We start from the raw sequence: 20,723 nt of genomic DNA, 5'->3' as shown, positions 1-20,723 counted from the left end.
CAATAACAAGTGTTAGAATTCATATATTAGTACCACACATTATCTCAAATATTATTTAAAATCAAAATAACAGCTTTAATTTAACATAATGTACATTTGCACACACACCACACTAGGAGGATTGGTCCCCCCACAGGATATTGGATATTTTGTAGAGGTACAAGCGATTATATATTCTGTTTTTTCTCATGAATATTGTTAAGATAGTCATGACCAATTGTACAACTAATTATATATTCTGTTTTTATTTGGTATCATGACCATATCACGTTATTATTGTACAACCGATTTAAAAATATTTTTGTTTGGTTTGGTTTGGAAATTTCAAATATATAGTACTCTAGTAAATTTTATTTCTGGTTGTTTGTATTAATACTAATATGGAATTTTTTTATTTTTTCACTCTCGTGTTCAATTAAATCCTGAACTATTTATTTGGGACATCTCATTCAATATTTAGGCGTCTACTTTTCTTAATTTTAAATTAACTGAGTGCAAATCCCACGGTTTGTTTGGTTTTCAGTGATTAATTATTTTTGTAATAATGCGTCCAATTCACGTGTGGACGTTCCGCGGTTCATGCGACACTATTAAATTTTAGATTAATTAAATAACATCAAATAAGATAGTTTTACCATTATTAATATTATTATTATTCAAACCAATTTCAGATATCCGTACCATAATTTGATGATAATAAATCTTTATATAATCAAATATCGAAGATGCAAAACAACTAAATCCATCGATTAATTAAAATTTCAAATAATTATAAAAATGTAGGTCATGTACCTTATGCAAGTAATTAGCTTATGTCATTTTCCTTTCATATAAATTGCACAGTTTAACCCACTGGCGTAGCCAATTAAGAACAAGGGTATAGTGGTTACCCCAAAATTCTGTAATTATTACTACTATTTGAGAGAACTCAATATTATAGTTTTCACAGTGGTCTAGTGATATTGCATTCATTTCTTATTACTTAGATTAGGTGTTTGATTCTATTTGGACACAATTTAATTTTCTTATTTTGTTAAACCACGTTGGTGTCTAGAATTGTAACTATTGGAAATATTTTCAATATTATATTCTTTTATTGTAACAATTGTTAATTTTTTTTTAATTATATTTAATAATTATTAAAAGAAAATGATTTTTTTTATTAAATATTAGTAAGGTTTAGAAAAATAAAATAGAATGTTAAGGTAATCTAAATGATGACGAATATTATTTACGTTTTCACCGAAACTTTCCCAAAATAATGTAAAAGATGATTTCCGAGTAACGGTATTACTTCATGTAAAAATTTATCGCACCCCCAAATTAAAAGTTCTGGATCCGCCAATGGTTTAACCATGGCTGGAGACATTCACTATTATTAATAATAACAACTTATACTGTCACTTGATAATAATTAAGAACAATTAATTTAACATTTACTAATTTTTATCTACTTGGGGAAAAAAATATGTGCTGTCACTAGACATATATTAACATGCATCCAACTTTATAAATAATTCGCTCATGGCTTCCTTGCAATTGTAAAGTAGTCTAACGTCACAATCAACACCATTTAAAATTTTTAAATATTAAATCTAAATATTAAAGTAGAATGCATTAATAACATTAATTTATTACACATGTAAAATTTTTTCAGAAAAAACATATAGTCGTAGCAGTACAAAAAGGCAAAGCATAAAGTGGCTTTAAATTACTGTATTCACTGAACTCATAGTCAAATTTATGTAACAAATTAAATTCATCAATCATTACTATAGAAAGTTAAAAATTTTATCAAGATTTAATATTATGAAATATATAGTTGTGTTTTTATGGTTGGTTGGAAAAGTTTTGATGTGTCAATTAGAGAGTACCTACTGTTGGAATCTATGCCGGTCAATAGACTTTGACCAATTATAATTTCAACGAGATATTTAATTTTGTGAAATTAAATGATATAGCGTCGATCTACGTTTGGAGTAGATGACCGTGGTATATTCATTTTCTCAAATCTGATTCCCGGTGAGTGAGAAATAATGGATTAAAGTTGTGCAAAATTACAAACTTAAATGAGCTATGAGAGAAGCTTAGGGAATAATTAAGAGAGTTAATTATTCCACATTGGAAGTTACAACCTTATAAACTACTCCCTCCATCCGCGATTAGAAGTCTCGGTCACTTTTGCGCACATATTTTATAAAAATGATAAAAAATAGTTAAAGTGGAGAAATGGTAAAGTAAAAAAGAGAATAAGGTTGAGAAGACTCTTGTCAACATTATTCTCTTTTTAGCTTTACCATTTCTCCACTTTAACTATTTTTTATTTTTTTTATAAAACAGGTGCGCAAAAGTGACCAGGACTCCTAATCGCGGACGGAGGGAGTAGTATTTAATAAGAAAGATTATTACATGTAATAATTCTAGTGGACTAAGATGGGATGTAAGAGCCCACACGCGCGCGCAACGAGCCCCGCCGCGAGCCCGCGCCTGTGCCTCGTGTCCTTGGACGCGCTCGTGCCCGTGTGCTTGGACTTGGATCTTGGCATTGGTCTTTGGGCTTGGTCGTGGGCTCGACCCAAGGCTAGTGGGTCTAATTCTTTTTAGACCACCACCATTTCCACGTCAGCGAGCCAAGCGGGATGACACCTCGTCAATATGACGCGGGAAGCCAACGTGGCTGACACGTGATAGTCCACGTCATGATCGAATCTAGAAGCGTCTAGATTCAACCTCTCTAGCTCTGAGCCATCAAGGCTGCGTTGACCCCTACAGTGGACTGAGCCCTAGTCATTTTAGCATTCTACACACTAGAAACTAGAATCTGCATCATACACTCTCTGCATTGTTTTTCTGTCGAAAGCTCTGCCCTCTCCTCCATCCAGTTCACCGGAGCTCTGCTGATAGCGGTGCTGCTTCACCAGAGACGTAGCCGTTTTATCTTTGGGGACGAAACGCCAATCCGAAGAGCACTACCGGGACGTATCTCGTCTTGCGGAAAGAGGCCTTCTCGACTCGGCTAATTATTTTGATTTTTGAAGTTGTAATTTCAGTTTTTCATTTGTATTTCTTCTTAGGTTGTATTACGCCTGACTAATTTATCTCTTGTAATTCTAGAAACCAACACCTACTTTGGTGGAAATAATTATATAAAAACGTGACAAGATATGTGTACCTTTTCTATGAAGAGAATTAGGAATTTGAAAAGAAAAATTGTGACTTCCATTTTGTCGAAAATAATTCATTTGCACATTATAAAAGCAATAGTATAATTAGAGTCACATGTATACTTATGTGTTCAATCACGCGTGGGCCCACTAGTTAGAGGAGTTTGTTACGAGACGGCAGAGGTCTACGTGTCACAATTAATGAAGTAATGAATATATTGTGTCACGTCATATTAATAATTTAAGAAATACTCAAGACTATAGTATTGTAAAAAAAAATTCATTCAAAAAGTTAGTGGAATATGATACTATTTTTTTTATATTTATTTTATAATAAAATGTGAGTTAAGTGAGTTAGTGGAATGTGAGACCTACTTACCAGTAAAATAAAGTGTGAAGACGAAATGAAATAGAAAAAAAGTGACAATTATTATGTGACGGAGAGAATATATTTTTATGTAGAATTAGTAAATTAGAGGAATAGATAATCCGCCTAGTTTAGTTGGAAATAAGTAAATAGAAGAGAAAAAAAATAGTGAATCAAATTTCTAAAAATAAAAGAATGGTAAATTTGATGGATATATTAAAATGAAAAAAGATGCTATAATTTATTTGGAGCTAAAAGGATAAAAACACTACCTCGTTAGATAATTAAAACCAATCTATATAATGGTTTGTGGAGTTCATTAACACTGTCAATAAAAAAGTACAGTTAATGATTCCATATGTATTTAAATCATTGGAATAATCTTCAATAATTTAAAACCGTACGAGATATTTAAAACAAAATTAAATATAACTATACTGAATAGTTAAAACTATGATGACTACATCTGTGTAATGTAGTGAGTACTAATAAATGCGATCTTATTTAATCTCCTTAATACGACATCGTCGCTTAACTTGAATTTATTAAAATTAAATACTCATTTAATTCACCGACAGTAGTATGGATTGGAATTTGGATTGTTGAGAACAGATCAGGTGACGTGTCGGTCGTGTGAAAGCGGCACAGTTGCATTATTACTACTTATCTCAATATTTCAAAAAAAAAAAGTCAGGTAATAATAATTTTTAATTGTGAATAATTTGAATTTTAACGTAAAATTGATAAATGATAGTGAAAGAAAAAATAATTAAGAACTATTAGTGAAAAAAACATCCATTTTATTGTAGAATGGAGTTTAACATAAATAAATGTGATTATTTATTATAAGCAAAAAAACTAGAAAACTACTCCCTCCGTCTCATAAAGATTGTCCCACTTTGACCGGACACAAGTTTTAAGAAATATTCTATAATGGAAAGTGAGTTGAAAAAGTTAGTGAAATATGAGTTCTACTTTTATATATTAGTATTATAATAAAATGTGAGTAGGAATGAGTTAGTGGAATATGAGGTCCATTATCAAAAATAGTAAAATGTCAAATAAGACAAACTTTGTAGAACGAACCGAAATAGAAAAACGGGACAATCTTTGTGGAAAGGAGGGAGTACTATTTTATTAATTTCAGATAGATTAAGTATATTGGTTTATTAAACGTAAAGGGTCGTGAGAAACATAAGATTTGTTTTCTAGTAATATTGCAAGTAGTAATTTTATGGAATCTACATCGGAATATTTAATGTTTTGCCGGCATCGATATTGATCCATAAAATAAGCCCCAAAAATAAATATTAGTGTAGTGGACTAGCAATGTCAATTAAATTAGTAGTTCGTTAAATTGAAAGTACAAATCCAAATTTAGATTTATTAAAATACTGAGTATGTTTTTTATTGTATCCCTAAAGCTAGTGATATATATATAGCCTAACTAATCGCGACTTGAAAATTATTAACAGATCCAATCAAATGACCTGGCCCAAGTAGCATCGTTCATTTGTTGATTCAATTATGATTTCATGAATAAAATTACTGAATTCACATTAGTTAATCATGTCAAACAAAGTAAAAGACTTTATTTTCTTTTCCCTCCATTTCAAAAAATAGAATATGTAATATGCAAAATAAGACTTGCTACGTGAATATCATTAAATGAATTGAGCAGCCGGCAGTGGCAATGCAATTAGTTTCGGAGGGACAGATTTGCAAGAATGGCTAGGATCAATTCTCACTATTGTTGTGTAGTTGCAACACCTCTTAGGCACAAGTATGAAGTCTTGGAAGGATAGTGGATTATGACACTCCCTCTTAGTGGGCCACTATATATCTTGATTGAACACTCCTCACAGTGCTATTGGGCCGGGATAAGGGGGCTCAAACTCTTTGAGTTTGGGGTTTCACCCTATTTGCAAAAAAGGAATAAATGAATTGAGCTGTCCACTTAAGATTCGTCCAACTTTGTGAAGAAGACGGCACCGTTTTATTGATTGATTGTGTTAGCTGGCCAAACAATGGATAGCGTACTTTTATTAGAGGCAAATAGTTTCATTTAAATTTATTACTAATACTAATAAATATAAAAGGAACCGTATATATAATAGTTATTTGAAATTATTATTGAGTTAACACGAATTAAGATATAAATAAATACTCCCTCCGTCTCCGTTTAAGAGTGTAATGACTTTTTTAAAAAATCAATAGTTAAACACTATAATGATTAAAATTGGGAAAATATTATCGTTGATTTATTTTGAACTGGTTTTTTTATATTCACTAGTATCTCTCCCGTGCGATGCACGGCACGTTATATTTATTTGTAAAATTGAATATATTATAAAATTATTATACACTAAAAGGAAAAAATAAAATTTTGTAATATTAATATTAGTCTACAAGTATTAATTAAAATCTTTTAGATATCCAATAAAAAAAATGGAAATGCACATTACCAACATATAAAAATTAGAGTTAAGAGTGTATTTAAGGAAATAAAATAATACTAAGTATTAATTAATAAATTAAAGAAAAAAATCAACCACAAAATCAAATTTATATAAAAACAATTTTTATGGAAATAGTTAAACTTGAGCTTAGTTGATTCCAATAATGCATAACGCAATTAAATACTCACAAATAACGGAAAAGTGAGGAAATCAAACAAATTTCTTGTACCTTTGTTTTTAATCTCATTGCAGATACGAAGCAGGTGGCAACTAAACCCCACTATCGTTAGGCTGAAATTTTTGCAATCTTTTTATGGGTCGTTTCCCCCATTTATATTCCAAATATAAGCATCAAAATTTATTTCCAAAACCTTTTTCACTTCCTCCATCCCTTTGACTTCCCCCATTTATTCATCATAACAATAAAAAAAAACTTTTTTTATTTATTGCAAAAATTTATAACTATTAAAGTGGCATTTACATTTTTTTATTTAATATTAATATAAAATTGTTCAAATGACAATTTTATTATTTTCTCCAAAACTCCCCTTTTACTGTTTTATATATGTATAGATTCAAAATTAAAAATTAATAGCCCATTTTTTGAGTAAATAAGAATTTTAAGTATATACGCTATAAAATTCCACTTCTTTGGATATAAATAAAACCTTTTTTTTTGTAAGTATTTGAAAAATAATTTAAAAAAAGGAATGAAATAAAGTAAGCATATATTACAAATATGAGACAGCTAGATAAATTCATAGAATAAAATATAAAATATAACTTAAAATTAAAAATGAAAAGAAATAAGAGGCTTTACATCCATTTTTCTTCTACAAATTTTCTCATCCTCGCTGATTGCACGGTACTTCTCCCTAAGTTTCTCTTCTCCAATTTGCTAAACAACAATAATATCTCTATTTCTTGTTCCCTTTCTATTATTCTTAATTTTTGTAGGGTTGAAGGCAAAGATGTCGTCTTTTGAATGTTGATTATGAAGTTTTCCAACTTCACTTGAGTCCGTCGTTGATCTGAGTAAAAATAGAAAAAGAAGACTAATCAAATGTAAAACAACATACATGAAGAATATTAAATTAAATTTACTCTAGAAAATCCGTCGATCAACTTGGAATGTAAAAATCCAATTCGGAAGTAGTAGTATTTATAGTTAAAAAAGTATATTAGGATTATGCTGCAAATTGGTGGCATATTAATTCTTAAATTTACTCCATAAAAAATTAATTTCCACCCTAACAATTTTACACACAATAATGCGATAATTGAACATCAATTTACTTGAAGCTCCCGTTATTAACCAAAAATTTGTAAAAGAATGCAGAAATAGATGGCTAACAAACTTCGGAAAAACACACATATTAAAATGTGGAGAAAGGTGTGTGGTGCATTTGGTTATATAACTCTATCTAGTGTACAAAAACTACAGCCCGGAACAAAACAAACCGCGTACTTACATCAAAGATAAAACTGCATGAGTGAAGCCGCAACTCGTGCAAAGTACGAAATTATTTGCTTTTTCTCTAGCATCTCTATTACTCAAAACTGTATTTGAGAGCACGAACGAAGAGAATAAATTGTAACCCTCCAATCTTGAACTCCAACATCATTAGCATGAAACATATTTAAGAGTTAGAAAATGTTTTGTTTTCAAGTCTTGCTTTTCTTCGGCTATATGTTGTTGTGCAACATTACCACTAACTATACCACTAATCCACTACTTATGGAAACTAAAAAACCAGTTAACACTTAATCACACATTTTATATATTTTTAATTTATTTAATATCTATTTTAAATGGGCATTTCTCTAAATACCCCTAAAATTCTTCTTATTTTCCTAAACACCCCTAAAACTCGCCTTTCATATATTGTATAGATTGTCTACAAATTAAGGCCATTTAATTATTTTCCCACACCATTGGCGGTTACCTCAATTGTGACCATGGAATCCGTTACATGATTTAGTAGTACTTGATAGATATAGAGGAAATTAATAATTTTTATAAATAGGAATAACAATTTAGACTAATTTATTTCATGACATTTATTACACGTAAATATTAATTCCAGTTACTACAAATATCTATATTTGCCTCAAAGTTTTAAATATTTAAATTTATACCCAAAATTAAAAATAATTCAATATTAAAGTTAAAACTCGCCTTTTATATATGTATATAGATTCTCTTTAAATGTTAATTTTATTGGTATGTTTATTTTGTTTGATTTTAAAATGTTATTTTAACGGAAAAATATTAATTTCGATTCTGAGTAACGTCTAACAAAGAGTATCCACCTTTCGAAAAAAACAAGAAGAAAAGAGTAATCAGAATATTATAATTTGGGCCTTCCAGGCCCAGTAAATATTAGTACAACAAGGACTGGACAGAATAGGCTTAATAAAATTTGTAAAAGTACTTCATGGTCTTATGAGTGGGCCCAGGCGTAGTAAAATATGTAGCCTTTAACTATTGCATATATTCCAAAAAAATATGCATATAGTACTCTTCTTATTGTTATTTTAATGGATCAGTGAAATATATCAAAATACAAACACGTATAATGCATATCTGTAAAGTATAAATAATTGTTTAGTGGGATATCGGTATTTAGTATAACGAAACTTTTAAAAGAGTTAGTTTTTATCGCGAACTTTAAAATTAATAAATAATATTACAAATTTTATCTTATTTGTTTTTTTCCACGAATGAAAAAATTCATGTTATTTTAATAGATTGAAGAACAATTTTGGAGGGTGTGCTTCAAGAAACTATCTTCAAATATTGAAAAACTTGAAGCTCTCAAAATTGTTGTTGAGAAATTACAAAAAAAAAATCCATATCATAATATTATTTGTGGAAAAATTTTCATTCGTGTGAAAAAACAAACTCAGGGTAAAGTTCATGATATTATTTGACAATTTTAAAGTTTATGGCATAATCTAACTTTTTAAAAGTTTCATGATATTAGATGTCAATATCCCTTATTTAATTTGATGATATTAGATGTCAATATCCCTTATTTAATTTGATATAATGAGTAGATTCTACCCAATATCTTATGATTATCTATAAAATTTTGTCTCTATCAACCAATCAACTATTGTTTGAATTAAAATTTGGGGGTGTTTCGTTCACAAAATTGTATCTGAGATTAAATTTGTAGTGTGTTTACTGTTTAGTTCATGAGATTTAACCCTACAATTCAATCCTAGATAAATAATTATAGAATAATTAATCATAATTAATCTCCTATGACTAGAATAATCTCATAATTCAATTCTAGATCGTATCTTTATATTATTTTATCTCAAAAACTAAAAATCAGCCTAAACTAATTATTGTGTCGCCCCCAAACAATTTTCGTTCTACGTTCAATACAGTTTTTTAGCACTATATATATAAGACACTTTACTCTTAATTCGGTGAAATTTTTCTAGACCAAAGAAAAGAAAGAAAAATGTTAAAATATACTACTGTTGAACACTAGTAATAAATTCTCTCATCGAAGATAAAAAAAATAAAAATATTAAAATTACTTGGAAGTAGATAAATACCAAGAAATGATGAGATTTAAATTGTTCTATCTCCAAATTTAAGTGGAGAACAACACCACGATATTGATGACCATCCTATCCAACACAGGAACTATATCGATTACAATTCCAAATTATCATAGTCGGTTTTATTTTTATTAAATTTAACGTGTCATTCAACTGCACATTATAAACAAAAATGGAATAAAATAAAAATATTTCACAATAATATTATTTCATGTTTCTAAATACTATTCCTCAGTCATTTAATTTCTGGTAATATTGAGGTTTATAGTCCGAAAAGCAAAATTATAATATGAAAATACACACAAAACAGTACACGTAAATTTCAAACCTCAAACTTTCACCAACAAAACTTCAATAACCTTACGCAGATTCCTTCGCGACGCCCCTTTCGCCGCCTCCGCCGCAAGATTCTTCCACACCGCCGCCCTCCTCCTCATCTCCTCCCCCTCCTCCCCCACCATCAAACTCCTCACCTGCTTCTCCACCTCACCCCTCTTCACATCACCACCAATCTCCTTCCCCACCCCCCATTGGTTGCAGCAGTACCAGCAATTCGTCTGCTGCTCCGCGAAAAACGGCCAGCAGATCATCGGGACCCCGCTCGACATGCTCTCCAGAGTCGAATTCCACCCACTGTGCGTCAGAAACCCCCCAACAGCAGGGTGCCTCAGCACCCTCTCCTGGGGGCACCAGCTCGCCATCCGCCCCCTCCCCCTCGTCTCCTCCAGAAACCCCGGCTCCAAAACCGCGTTGTCCCCGGAGACGAGGTCGGGGCGGATGACCCACAAAAAGGACCGGCCGCTGTTGGCCAGTCCCCATGCGAACTCGGTGAGCTGACCGGGTGTCATCACGGTTATGCTCCCGAAGTTCACATAAACAACCGAACCGGGTTCTTGAGAATCGAGCCAGTTAAGGCAATCCGATTCTTCCTTCCATAAGTTTGAACCAAGCCGGTCCAACCGGTCGGTTAGACCGGTTTCGAGTAAGTGGAGCGGTCCGACCGCGTATGTGGGCGGGAGGAATGCGGAGAGCGCGTCGAGCACGTCTTGCTCGAGAGCATCGAATGTGTTTAGTATGATTGCGGAGGCGCGTTTGGCACGTGTGGTCTCTTGAAAGATGAACCGGATCATGAAGTCGTCTGGATCCGTGGTGCGGATGAAGCTCGGGATGTCTCTCAAGCGCATGCCTTTCATGGCGGGGATTCCGTCCACCACCGTGTCTAGATATCCGTTGGTTAAGTCGGCCGTGTCTGCAAATTAAATGTCGGAACGAATGTCATAATTTTATACTAGTATACTAGAAATGAGTCAGTCACCCTTTAAAATGCCTTATAAGAGAAGGATTATCCATACTTATCTAGACAAGCTAGGATCATCATCAAGTTGATATGAACAAAATTTAAAAGATTTAACATGATAATTTCTTAAGAATGAAAAATGTTCAAATCATACAAAGCACGTCAAGTTCAATAGGAATATAATAGCAAAATTAAAAATAGAAACTTAGAACAAATAAAGGAGGATTAATTTAGATGTAGAAACATGAATATTAGTTGTAATTAAACGAATAATAACTGATTAAAACGCTATTGATAGTGGAAGAAGCCAAGTGTATCAATCAAAATCTTGACTCAGTTTCTTCAATATACTCTCGATTAGATTGAATACCTATGTATTTTTTTAATTGTCATCCACCGACACGATAATAAATAGCATAGTAATGTTAGGTCCCTCTGTTTAATTATTTCGATCGACTTAGAATCCAAACACAAACTCTTTATGTATAGTTGGCCAAAAAACTGTACATATATAGACTATAGGTTATATTTGAATAATAAAACATGCATGTACCTTTAAGTGGAGCATATCCCATTTTTTTAATCTTTTCAAACTGTGTGTAAGCGTAAAAGCCACACGCGCTAGTAGTCCAAAACAAAACCTCGGGGAGGCCTAGCTCGGCCGCGGCGTCAAGGGTGAAGCTCATGACGCCGTCCGAGACAATGCACGAGACAGGGGGTGCGTCCCCGGCCTCATTGAGCTGTGCGATAAGTTGCTTGAAGGGGGCCAGGCACGTGGTGGTGGTGGACTCGCACAAGGACGGTATGTCTTGGGTTGCGTCCGCAGTCTCCGAAGGTGGGAGGCCGTCGGGGATCGTCTCGAAGCGGAAGGTGGGGAGGCCGTCGAGGGCGTTGGCCCCGCGGGCCTTGAGGAGGCGGCGGTGGTTGTACTCGGTGTTGACGAAGGTGATGTGGAAGCCGCCTTCGTCGTGGAGGAGCTTGGCGAGCTTGAGCATCGGGTTTATGTGGCCTTGGGCGGGAAATGGGATGCAAATTGCATGAGGTTTTTGTGCACCCATGATATCGGTTTGCGGATTTTTATTATACTCTCTTCGTTCGCGATTAGAAGAAGGATACGTGGTTTGATTTGGTTTGTATTGTGTTTTGGAGAATGGGAAGTTATGGTGACATGGGAGCAATTTTGTTGAGTTATTTATAGATAGCAAAGGACCATATGTATGCATTGATTTCACAACTTATATTAAATTTAATGGGAAGTCAAAAACTAGCAGTGATCACAATTGACTTTTGCACTTGCATAATGGGGGAATAAATTTTGTACTGTAATCTTTATTATCGACATGCGTTACGCTAGCGAATACGTCATGTGACAAATTTTTTTAGATTATGGAATTTAAAAATTAATATTTTAAATTTAAATAGTAGATTATGGAATTTAAAAATTAATATTTTAAATTTAAATAGAATGAAAATACTATAATACTACTGTATTCCGTATGGTGAGAATTCAAAATTTCTCCCAATCAAATCTGATTTTGAAAATCTGAAATTTAAACTAGTAAAAATCCGATTCTATCAAAAAATTCAAACAATTCAATGCTAAAAATGCAAACATCTGAAAAGTTAATAACAAAATCTGAAAAATCTAATACCAAAGGCAAAGTACCATATAAAAGTGCTATCCGTTAAATTGATCAGTGCATATGTTAATAAATTATTTGACTTTGGGAAAGAAAATAGGAAATATAAATTAATAAAATATAGATCCTACTTTAATATATTAATTTTATAATTATTATTATAAGTTAAATGAATTTATGGAATGTGAAGTTCACTTAATTACTAAAGAAAAAAAAAATGTAACCTTTATTGGTAACCATCCAAATAAAGATATAGTATGAGATATTCAAATGGTGTATAAAAATGGCTATAGATAAGCATAATAATAATAATAATAATAAATTAAAAATAAGAAAGACTTGCGAATGTAAAACTAAACCAAAATCGAACAGTAGTGCACCGCAATCGGCAGCTCATTGATTTTTTTAATAATTTAGCTTAAGATATGAATTTAATATATATTAAACTAATGTGTAAGCTACGACTATGTAGATAAGTGGGCGACCGACATTTATGTCAAATAAGAAATCGATTTCGATGTGAAAACTGTAATAAATAAAAAGATACGTATTCAACGTTTCAGCTTATTACTATAAATAATAGTAGTTCGTAGTGAAATTAACTTCTACTGAAAAATTAAAAAAATCGTTATGAGAGGATTTTGAATTCATTGTAATACTATATTCATCAAACATAGAGATATTTAAAAAAAAATCATATAGAAGGCAAAAATTATTTCACAATTCTCACAATATTTATATATTTTCATTTGAAAACGTCCTTATTGGGAATGGGTTATTCCAAAAAATATGATAAAAATAATAAAATTATTGCATTGAAAGTTAAATTATCTAGACTTAAATCACTATTGTAAATTTTCAGGATGAATTAACTAAAAATGATTCTCTATAAGCTCTACATTTTATATGTGTTGGCTTGATTCTCTCTTTTGGTTTTGTCGTGTAGATCTTGTTTTGATAGGAATGTAGTACCGATTTTCGATTGTAATGTCTCACTTAAAACTACAGTATTATGGACTATCTATCGACATCCTAGCTACTGGTTGGAGCACTTTGTTAAAGTGTTTACCAAAAAATATCTTTATTTAAATTATCATGACTATTAGTGAATAAATATCATTTTCATTTAGTCCATATTATCGATTCTTAGACTTTACTAATATGAAAGTGATAGTATTGCGTTAGATTAATATGGTAACATTTCTTTATTTTTAGTATCAGCGCCATGATGACATATTTATCTTACGTCTAAACGCAGTTGGATTAATTCCTCTATTCGTACTGTGCGTTGATTATTTTAGTTTAATTATTTCAGTACATGTAAAGTGTGGCGTTGAATTAATTAATGTTTATTAAAAACGTGTCCTATTTTTTCTTTTAATAATTAACGCAAGTTAAGTGTGTGTGTATTACTGTGAGAATTTACTTTAAGTAGTGTGTATATTGTAAAGCAGTAGAATATAGGAATGCAGAAACAATAAGTTACAAACAATAATTCTCTAAAAATATCTGTAGATAGGAAACTAGTCTAATTTTTCAGCACCAATTAGTAGTAAAATTACTCGATTTAAATAAAGTATTTTTTGTTTTTCGTACCTATGGTCTAAACTTAAAGTTTGTATGATAAATACAGTAATATTACATTTTTTAAATATTTAATAAATTCAAATGGGACAAAGAAAGTACTACAAATGACTCCAATGGTTGAAATAGTTCAATCATGCAATGGATATCTTTCCTATTTAAATTATCAAGAATTGATTTTATGCGTCCGATCCAATATTAAATTTTAGAAATAGAATATGCAAATTCTACCAAATTCTCGAAACAAGCAAATGAAAGTGACACGATATAAATGGTCAAATTAGACAGTAGATTTTTCTTGCATTTATTTAAATTTGTTGCCACCCCCATTAATAGTTGCGATACACGACGAGTGACATAATTGTGGAACCACCACGTACCCGAACGGTATTTCTACTCTTCTATATTTTAATAAAATTATTTTCGAGTTCTAACTTTGTTATGGTTACATATATCGATTATAATACTTTAATTTACATTTGTAAATATGCCAAATTTTCTTTTATAGTGATTTTGGACATAAAATCTGTTATTGTTTTTGTTGTTTTTACTGTAAAATGCATTACTGCTATTTACTGTTCTGCAAATTTAGCTCTAAGCATTTTTGTCATAAAGAACATTTGTGTGAAACGCAATTTTTTTAAAATATATGAATTATGAATTGTTCGAACTTTGATTTTATAAATTGCTACGATGATAAAGTTTGTTTTCAATATGTTTTTATCGAGGTCATAAATAAATTTCCATTGCAGAGAAATACTATTTCAGTAAAGTTAATGTGTGAGTCTCTATTACTCAATGTGGTGGTCACCCATCATTAATTATTTGACATTAAACATGTACAGATAAAATACGTTCAATATAATAATTCCTCCATCCTATAATAATTGTGACTCTATATTCAATTTCGGTTCGTCCTATAATAATTATCACACTTCATTTTTACCATAAATGATAAGTAGATCTCACATTCCACTAACCCACTTCACTCACATTTTATTATAAATCCAATATAAAAAAGTGAGTCTCACATTCCACTAACTTTTTCAACCAACTTTTCTTTACATTTCTTAAAACTCGTGCTCACAATAAGAGTGACAATTATTGTGGGACGGAGGGAGTAATAACTTACAAATAAGGTATTCTCTTCATCCCATTGTATGTGACATATTTTTAGATAGTAGTAGTGTTTAGTGGTTAAATGAAAAGAAAATAAAATAGAAATGCGAAAAAAGTAGAGAGAAAAAGTAAAAGAGTGAATAAAATAAGAGAAAAATATAATGTTGTTTTTTGCCATAAAAAGAAATATGTCACTTATAATAAGACGATTCAAAAGGGAGTACGCCTCACTTATAATAAGAGAGAGGGAGCGGTAGATAATTACTACTCCCCCATTACCTCACTCAAATATAGGTATAGAGATGTGTTACGAACTTAAAAATGGCTAATGGCTTGTGTTGGGGTATAAACTCATCTCACATTGGATGAGTGGGGGAAGTTAGAAGGTGTATATAATTTCTGTCTAACCTTAATTAGTTTGAGGCTTTTTGAGAGTGATCCAAAAATAAATCCGTACAGACTTGACTCAAAGCGTATAATATCAAACTAATATTGCAGTCGACTGTCCTAACAGCTTGATGTATAACTAAGAATAACATTTAAAATTGTGCTAATCAAAGTTTAAAAAGATCAAGTCTCTCTTTTTCTGTCCATGTAGGTTCTTGAATCTTGAACCGAACCACGTAACTCTTGTGCACATATTATCGCTTTGTAGTTCTATATTTTGTGATCATCAAGATCAAAGCATTCAGTTTTTCATTCTTGTTTGTGGTTTGATTCTTCCTTCAACTTTCACATCCTCCTCCCCGTTACTACTACCACCGCCGCCGCTGTCACCGTCGCCTCCCCCCTTTCCTTCTCTCACTCTTTTGTAAACTGTAAGAGTTCATGGCAGGGTCGGAGCTAGAAATTTATAGGAAAATGGCAAATTTATATATGATGAAATTTTAAGAATTTGAGGAAGGGCATTTAGTGAGAGATTAAAAGAAACAAATTTTAAAATATGTACTATATATATAGAGTGGAAAATATGAGGTGGGGCAATTGCCCATCTCTTCCTCCGTGTAGATATGCCCCTGGTTCATGGTGCGTGTGCACACACATGAGACCTACTGGAAAAAAAAATATAGTGTGTAAATAAAAGCAGGTCATGTATTAGAAATAATAAATATATTGAATATAATACGCTTTGATGTTGTGTTTAGACGAAAGTGACTAATTTTTGTGAATATTTTGAAATGATAAAAGAAACCATTTTAAGAGACCCATATAGTACTATTAAACTACTCCATAAAACAGAATAAATTAATTCTTTTTTCTATATCATCACAGTAAAATTGTAAATTTAGTGGGCCACATAATAGTACTCCTACTCATGTAAACTTCCCATATATATGTTCAAACTATTGACTAGATGGAGTACTACTTTATTCACATTCATTTAAACTCAAGATATGTTTTGTAATTCAACACTGGAACTAGCATTATGTATGAAAAATGATAATGGATAATTAATTGGTCTCTCAGTTGGAAATATAGGGCTTTTTTGTCTCATTTGGATGTAAATGGGCTGAAATTGGATTCAAACTGGCCTTATCTAATTAGCCCACACAATTTGTCAATCCCATATGAGTGTATACGTAACTCCCATTAAATTTATAACTTAATCAAATGTACATAATTGAAGATATGACTTTCTAATTAATCCATAACCCAGGCCACGAGTTTTCACATGTTTTATAGGAGTGGCAAATGCTTATGATAGGTTATAGGTTATATTTGTCTCAAAATCAAAAGCTCGTAAATGTAATAGGAAAAACAATCATTACTATCATCATTTGTCGTTAAATAACAAAAAAAAAAAAACAAAAAAAAACAAACAAACGAGAAAATACATACTCCATATTTATACATAGACTGATGATCTATATATAACCAATTTTACATGCATAATTAGAGAATTTCACTTCGAGAGCGATTTAGTTCACTACTTTGATCTATTTAATTATTGAAATTAAATTGAGGACTTCATTTATTTAGCTGTTTAAACTACAAGCCATTATCTCACCCGTGACATTTATAGACCCTTCGTGGGAAATAAATTTGCTCCACAATTATCAAATTAATTTACAGATTTTAAAAAGGATATGTTTAAACTAAAAAGAAAAAAGAGAATTTAAAATTTAAATATGAATTAAAGGATATGCCTAGCTTTCTTCAATTTCTATATATGATGCTTTAGTTTGATGTTATAAAGTTTGATTTGTTTTATAATAATTTTGTTTGATTATTTAATTCATTAAATGATTATTGTGAATCTGAACCGATCCAATAAAGTCGTCACCTGAGATTGCAAAAGGAAACTAAAGCCAGTGATAATTTATTCTAGAAAATTTGTAAAATAATTTTCTTCAGCTAACCAGGTTTTTTCCTACAATTATAAACATAATATAATGAATAGGTTTCTTAAGCTATAGCGAAAGTAAAGATGCATGCTCCAATTTCGAACATAATAATTAATGGAGTAATAGTTTTCAGCTTATTATTTTACGATATAGTTCGATAACTAAAATTTTTAGGCACTAATTCCTAGCAATTGTTAACAAATTGGTGGTTATCTGTAGCGCATCTTGTTTGAATTACAACACCCATTTTGCATATCGAAGGCATGCACGTTACCCATTAGTATTATGACATCGTTAAATATATGATCCCAACTTTTAATCCTAATTAGTAACTATAAGTGTCGTTAAATTATAATCACAAAATATCATATAATAATTCATCTAAAATTGAGTTGTGAAATTATTTTAGTTGAAGGGAGTGATTATGACTAATTATCATATGATTAATCATTTATGAAAAGTTGTGAGATTAATGTCACATACCAAATATAATAGCAATACATATTTAATCTCTGGATATAATTTGCGAATCGAATAGCTCCCTAAAATATTCTCCTAATATTGTCTAAGTTGTTTAAAATATGAGATTTGGTCAAAATCTAAATAGTCACTTACCTTTAAACAATCAGTTGTAAAAAAACAGCTGAAATCATTCATAAAAATCCAACATTAGACAGGTATGATAGATCACATGTAATTTACATGTACAATCTTTATTATTTAAATCAAACAATGTTATTTATGAATAAATAGACAACATTGTTTAGTTCATTGACAATAACATTTACGTATGATTTTTCAGCAATTATATGAATACGGAGTAATACAATTTTTCCAATTTTTCAAATAATTTTTAAAATTGCAAGACCGACCACACAAGCTTCGCGATTTTCCACAACTTAATTTTCTTATGTTGAGAATTATGGCTAGCCTATTTATTATTTTGTACAAAGTCACGTTTAATTACATATACTCCTGTAGGAGTACTTATTAGATTGGGCTCACTTTCTATGTACTTCATCATAACTTTAGTAGGTGCAAAAAAGTAATTCAATGAATTTGGGCACCCTAAATTTTATCAGACCTTTATCTTTTTGGCACTTTGTTTCATGGATAAAGGAATTAAATTATTATAATCACGTGACCATATTATTCGAGCCCATGAAACTTTTTTTTAAACTTACTTTTTGGTTGCCCATAAAATAATAAGTTTCACTTTCGGTGACTGGGGTTCGACTAAGATTAATAGTAGTAGTAAATAATAAAAATAAAAAAAACGTGTGAATTTACTAAATAATTTTTCAGTTTTATTTTTGTAAAACCAATAACTTTTTTCTTCATATAGAATCTTGTGGTGTTGCGATTCTGATGGACTTATGCTCTTTTAGTTGGTATTGGAAATTTATAATCATGACAAGATTCATTGAATTCTCCTTTGTGTGAATGCTCTTTTTGTTGATTTTCATACATTACTAAGAACCTTATTAATTTAGATTATTTATTTAATATACCGATGATGATTAGTACTACTATAATATACCCATTCTTGGGTAAATTAAATATGGACTAAGGGCATCCACAGCAGTGTCTCTTATCCGTCTCTTAACCGTCTTATCTCTTCACTATTCATGGGCTCCACTGTACTTTTCACTCCATCTCTTAACTAAGAGATAGCACCCACATCCATCCATCTCTTAACCATCTCATCTTTTATCTATTCATTCAATTTCATTTTTCATTTTTATTTTCAACAAATCCAATTAATAAAAAACACGTTTCATTAAATAAAATAAAATTACAATTTAAAATCCTAAAAATAAAAAAAAATACATAATTAAAATCCTAAAAAGTTAAAAACACACATAATTAAAATCCTAAAAAAATAAAAATACACACCATTAAAAAAAATGGAGGCAAAGAGCTATCTAATGAAGATCATTTGCGTCTACTCGTTGCCAAATTTTGCCCAAATGTGCTCCATTAGATCCTCCTAAAATTGGCCGTGGGCGGTAGAATCACATGTCCTAGCCCGAATACACATCCGCTCTTCCAAAGACGGATGCAATCCACTACGAGGCGGACTACTTGCGGTAGAGCTTCCCGCGGTCTCATGGTCGAACCAATTTCCCGCCTGAGGTCCTTCGTCGGCAACAATCATGTTGTGCAAGATTATGCACGTATACATGATGTCGACCATATTATCTATAAACCAAGTACGAGCAGGGGCTTTGATAATGTTCCATCGAGCTTGGAGAACCCCGAACGCTCTCTCCACATCCTTGCGAGCAGCCTCTTGCTTCTGCGCAAAAAGAGCCTGTTTTTTGTTCGCATGCCTGTTGAACGTCTTCACGAAGGTTGGCCACTTCGGATAGATGCCGTCGGCAAGATAGTACCCCATTTTATACTGGCGGTTGTTAGCGACGATGTTGATGGCCGACGTTTTACCATTCAGAACTTCGGTGAAGAGGTCGGAGTGGTTGAGCACGTTGATGTCGTTGTTCGAGCCGGGGACCCCGAAATACGCATGCCAAATCCATAGCCGGTAGTCGGCGACGGCCTCGAGTATAACGGTGGGGTGGGTGCCTTTGTGGCCGCTCGTGTATGACCCTCTCAACGCCGTTGGGTAATTCTTCCATTGCCAATGCATGCAATCGACGCTCCCGAGCATCCCGGGAAACCCGTGTGCTTGTTCGTGAAGTTGGAGCAGAAACTGACAATCCGCGGTGTTTGGCTTCTTCAGAAATTCGTCGGTGAAGGCTGCCCGGACGCCTTTGCAGAAGTTCATCAAACAAAGTCTCCCAGTGGTTTCTCCGACGTGTAGGTATTCGTCGAACAAATCCGTCGTTTGTCCAGTAGCAAGCTGACAGATTGCTGCAGTACATTTCTGGAGCGTCGTGTGACTGGGACGGCCAGTAGCGTCGAAACCTTCTTGGAAGTACTCTTCCCGGGCCGCCAATGTATTTGCGATATGCAAAAATAGCGGGCGTGACATACGGAAACGACGACGGAAGTAGGTATCATCCCATCTCGGGTTGTTAGAGAAGTAATCGCGTACCAACCTTGCGGCGGCTTGCTCCCTGTCACGATGGATGTATTTCCGGGTTCGCTTTTGACGCGCCGCGGCTTCCTCCTCCTCCCTACGTCGATCTTCTTCTAGCGATTGTTCCAT

General features: G+C 32.2%; 2 protein-coding genes across 2 annotated transcripts; both read right to left on the bottom strand.

The window, feature by feature from the left end:
* Positions 1-9,747: 9,747 nt before the first annotated feature.
* On the bottom strand, positions 9,748-12,059 carry LOC125217969 (7-deoxyloganetin glucosyltransferase-like). The gene is made up of 2 exons (XM_048119552.2): positions 11,420-12,059; positions 9,748-10,818 (listed from the first exon to the last, which is right to left on the bottom strand). The coding sequence occupies exons 1-2, from the start codon at positions 11,922-11,924 to the stop codon at positions 9,899-9,901; spliced, it is 1,425 nt and encodes a 474-aa protein (XP_047975509.1). The 5' UTR covers positions 11,925-12,059; the 3' UTR covers positions 9,748-9,898.
* Positions 12,060-19,544: 7,485 nt separating this feature from the next.
* On the bottom strand, positions 19,545-20,723 carry LOC125220827 (uncharacterized). The gene has a single exon (XM_089061094.1). It carries the CDS (start codon positions 20,721-20,723, stop codon positions 19,545-19,547), a length of 1,179 nt encoding a protein of 392 aa, XP_088917220.1.

The sequence above is a fragment of the Salvia hispanica genome, chromosome 1 (genome assembly GCF_029641045.1).
Source record: "Salvia hispanica isolate PSC_SH4W2 chromosome 1, Shi_PSC_v1, whole genome shotgun sequence".
Lineage (NCBI taxonomy): Eukaryota > Viridiplantae > Streptophyta > Magnoliopsida > Lamiales > Lamiaceae > Salvia > Salvia hispanica.
This window is presented reverse-complemented; position numbering and strand designations above follow the sequence as displayed.

Bases quoted from the DNA above. Each gene is read 5' to 3' on its own strand.
- LOC125217969 (XM_048119552.2), bottom strand. From the start codon at position 11,924: ATGGGTGCACAAAAACCTCATGCAATTTGCATCCCATTTCCCGCCCAA. The intron at 10,819-11,419 runs GTACATGCATGT...TTTAATTTGCAG, and splicing joins GGGATATGCTCCACTTAAAG to ACACGGCCGACTTAACCAAC.
- LOC125220827 (XM_089061094.1), bottom strand. From the start codon at position 20,723: ATGGAACAATCGCTAGAAGAAGATCGACGTAGGGAGGAGGAGGAAGCC.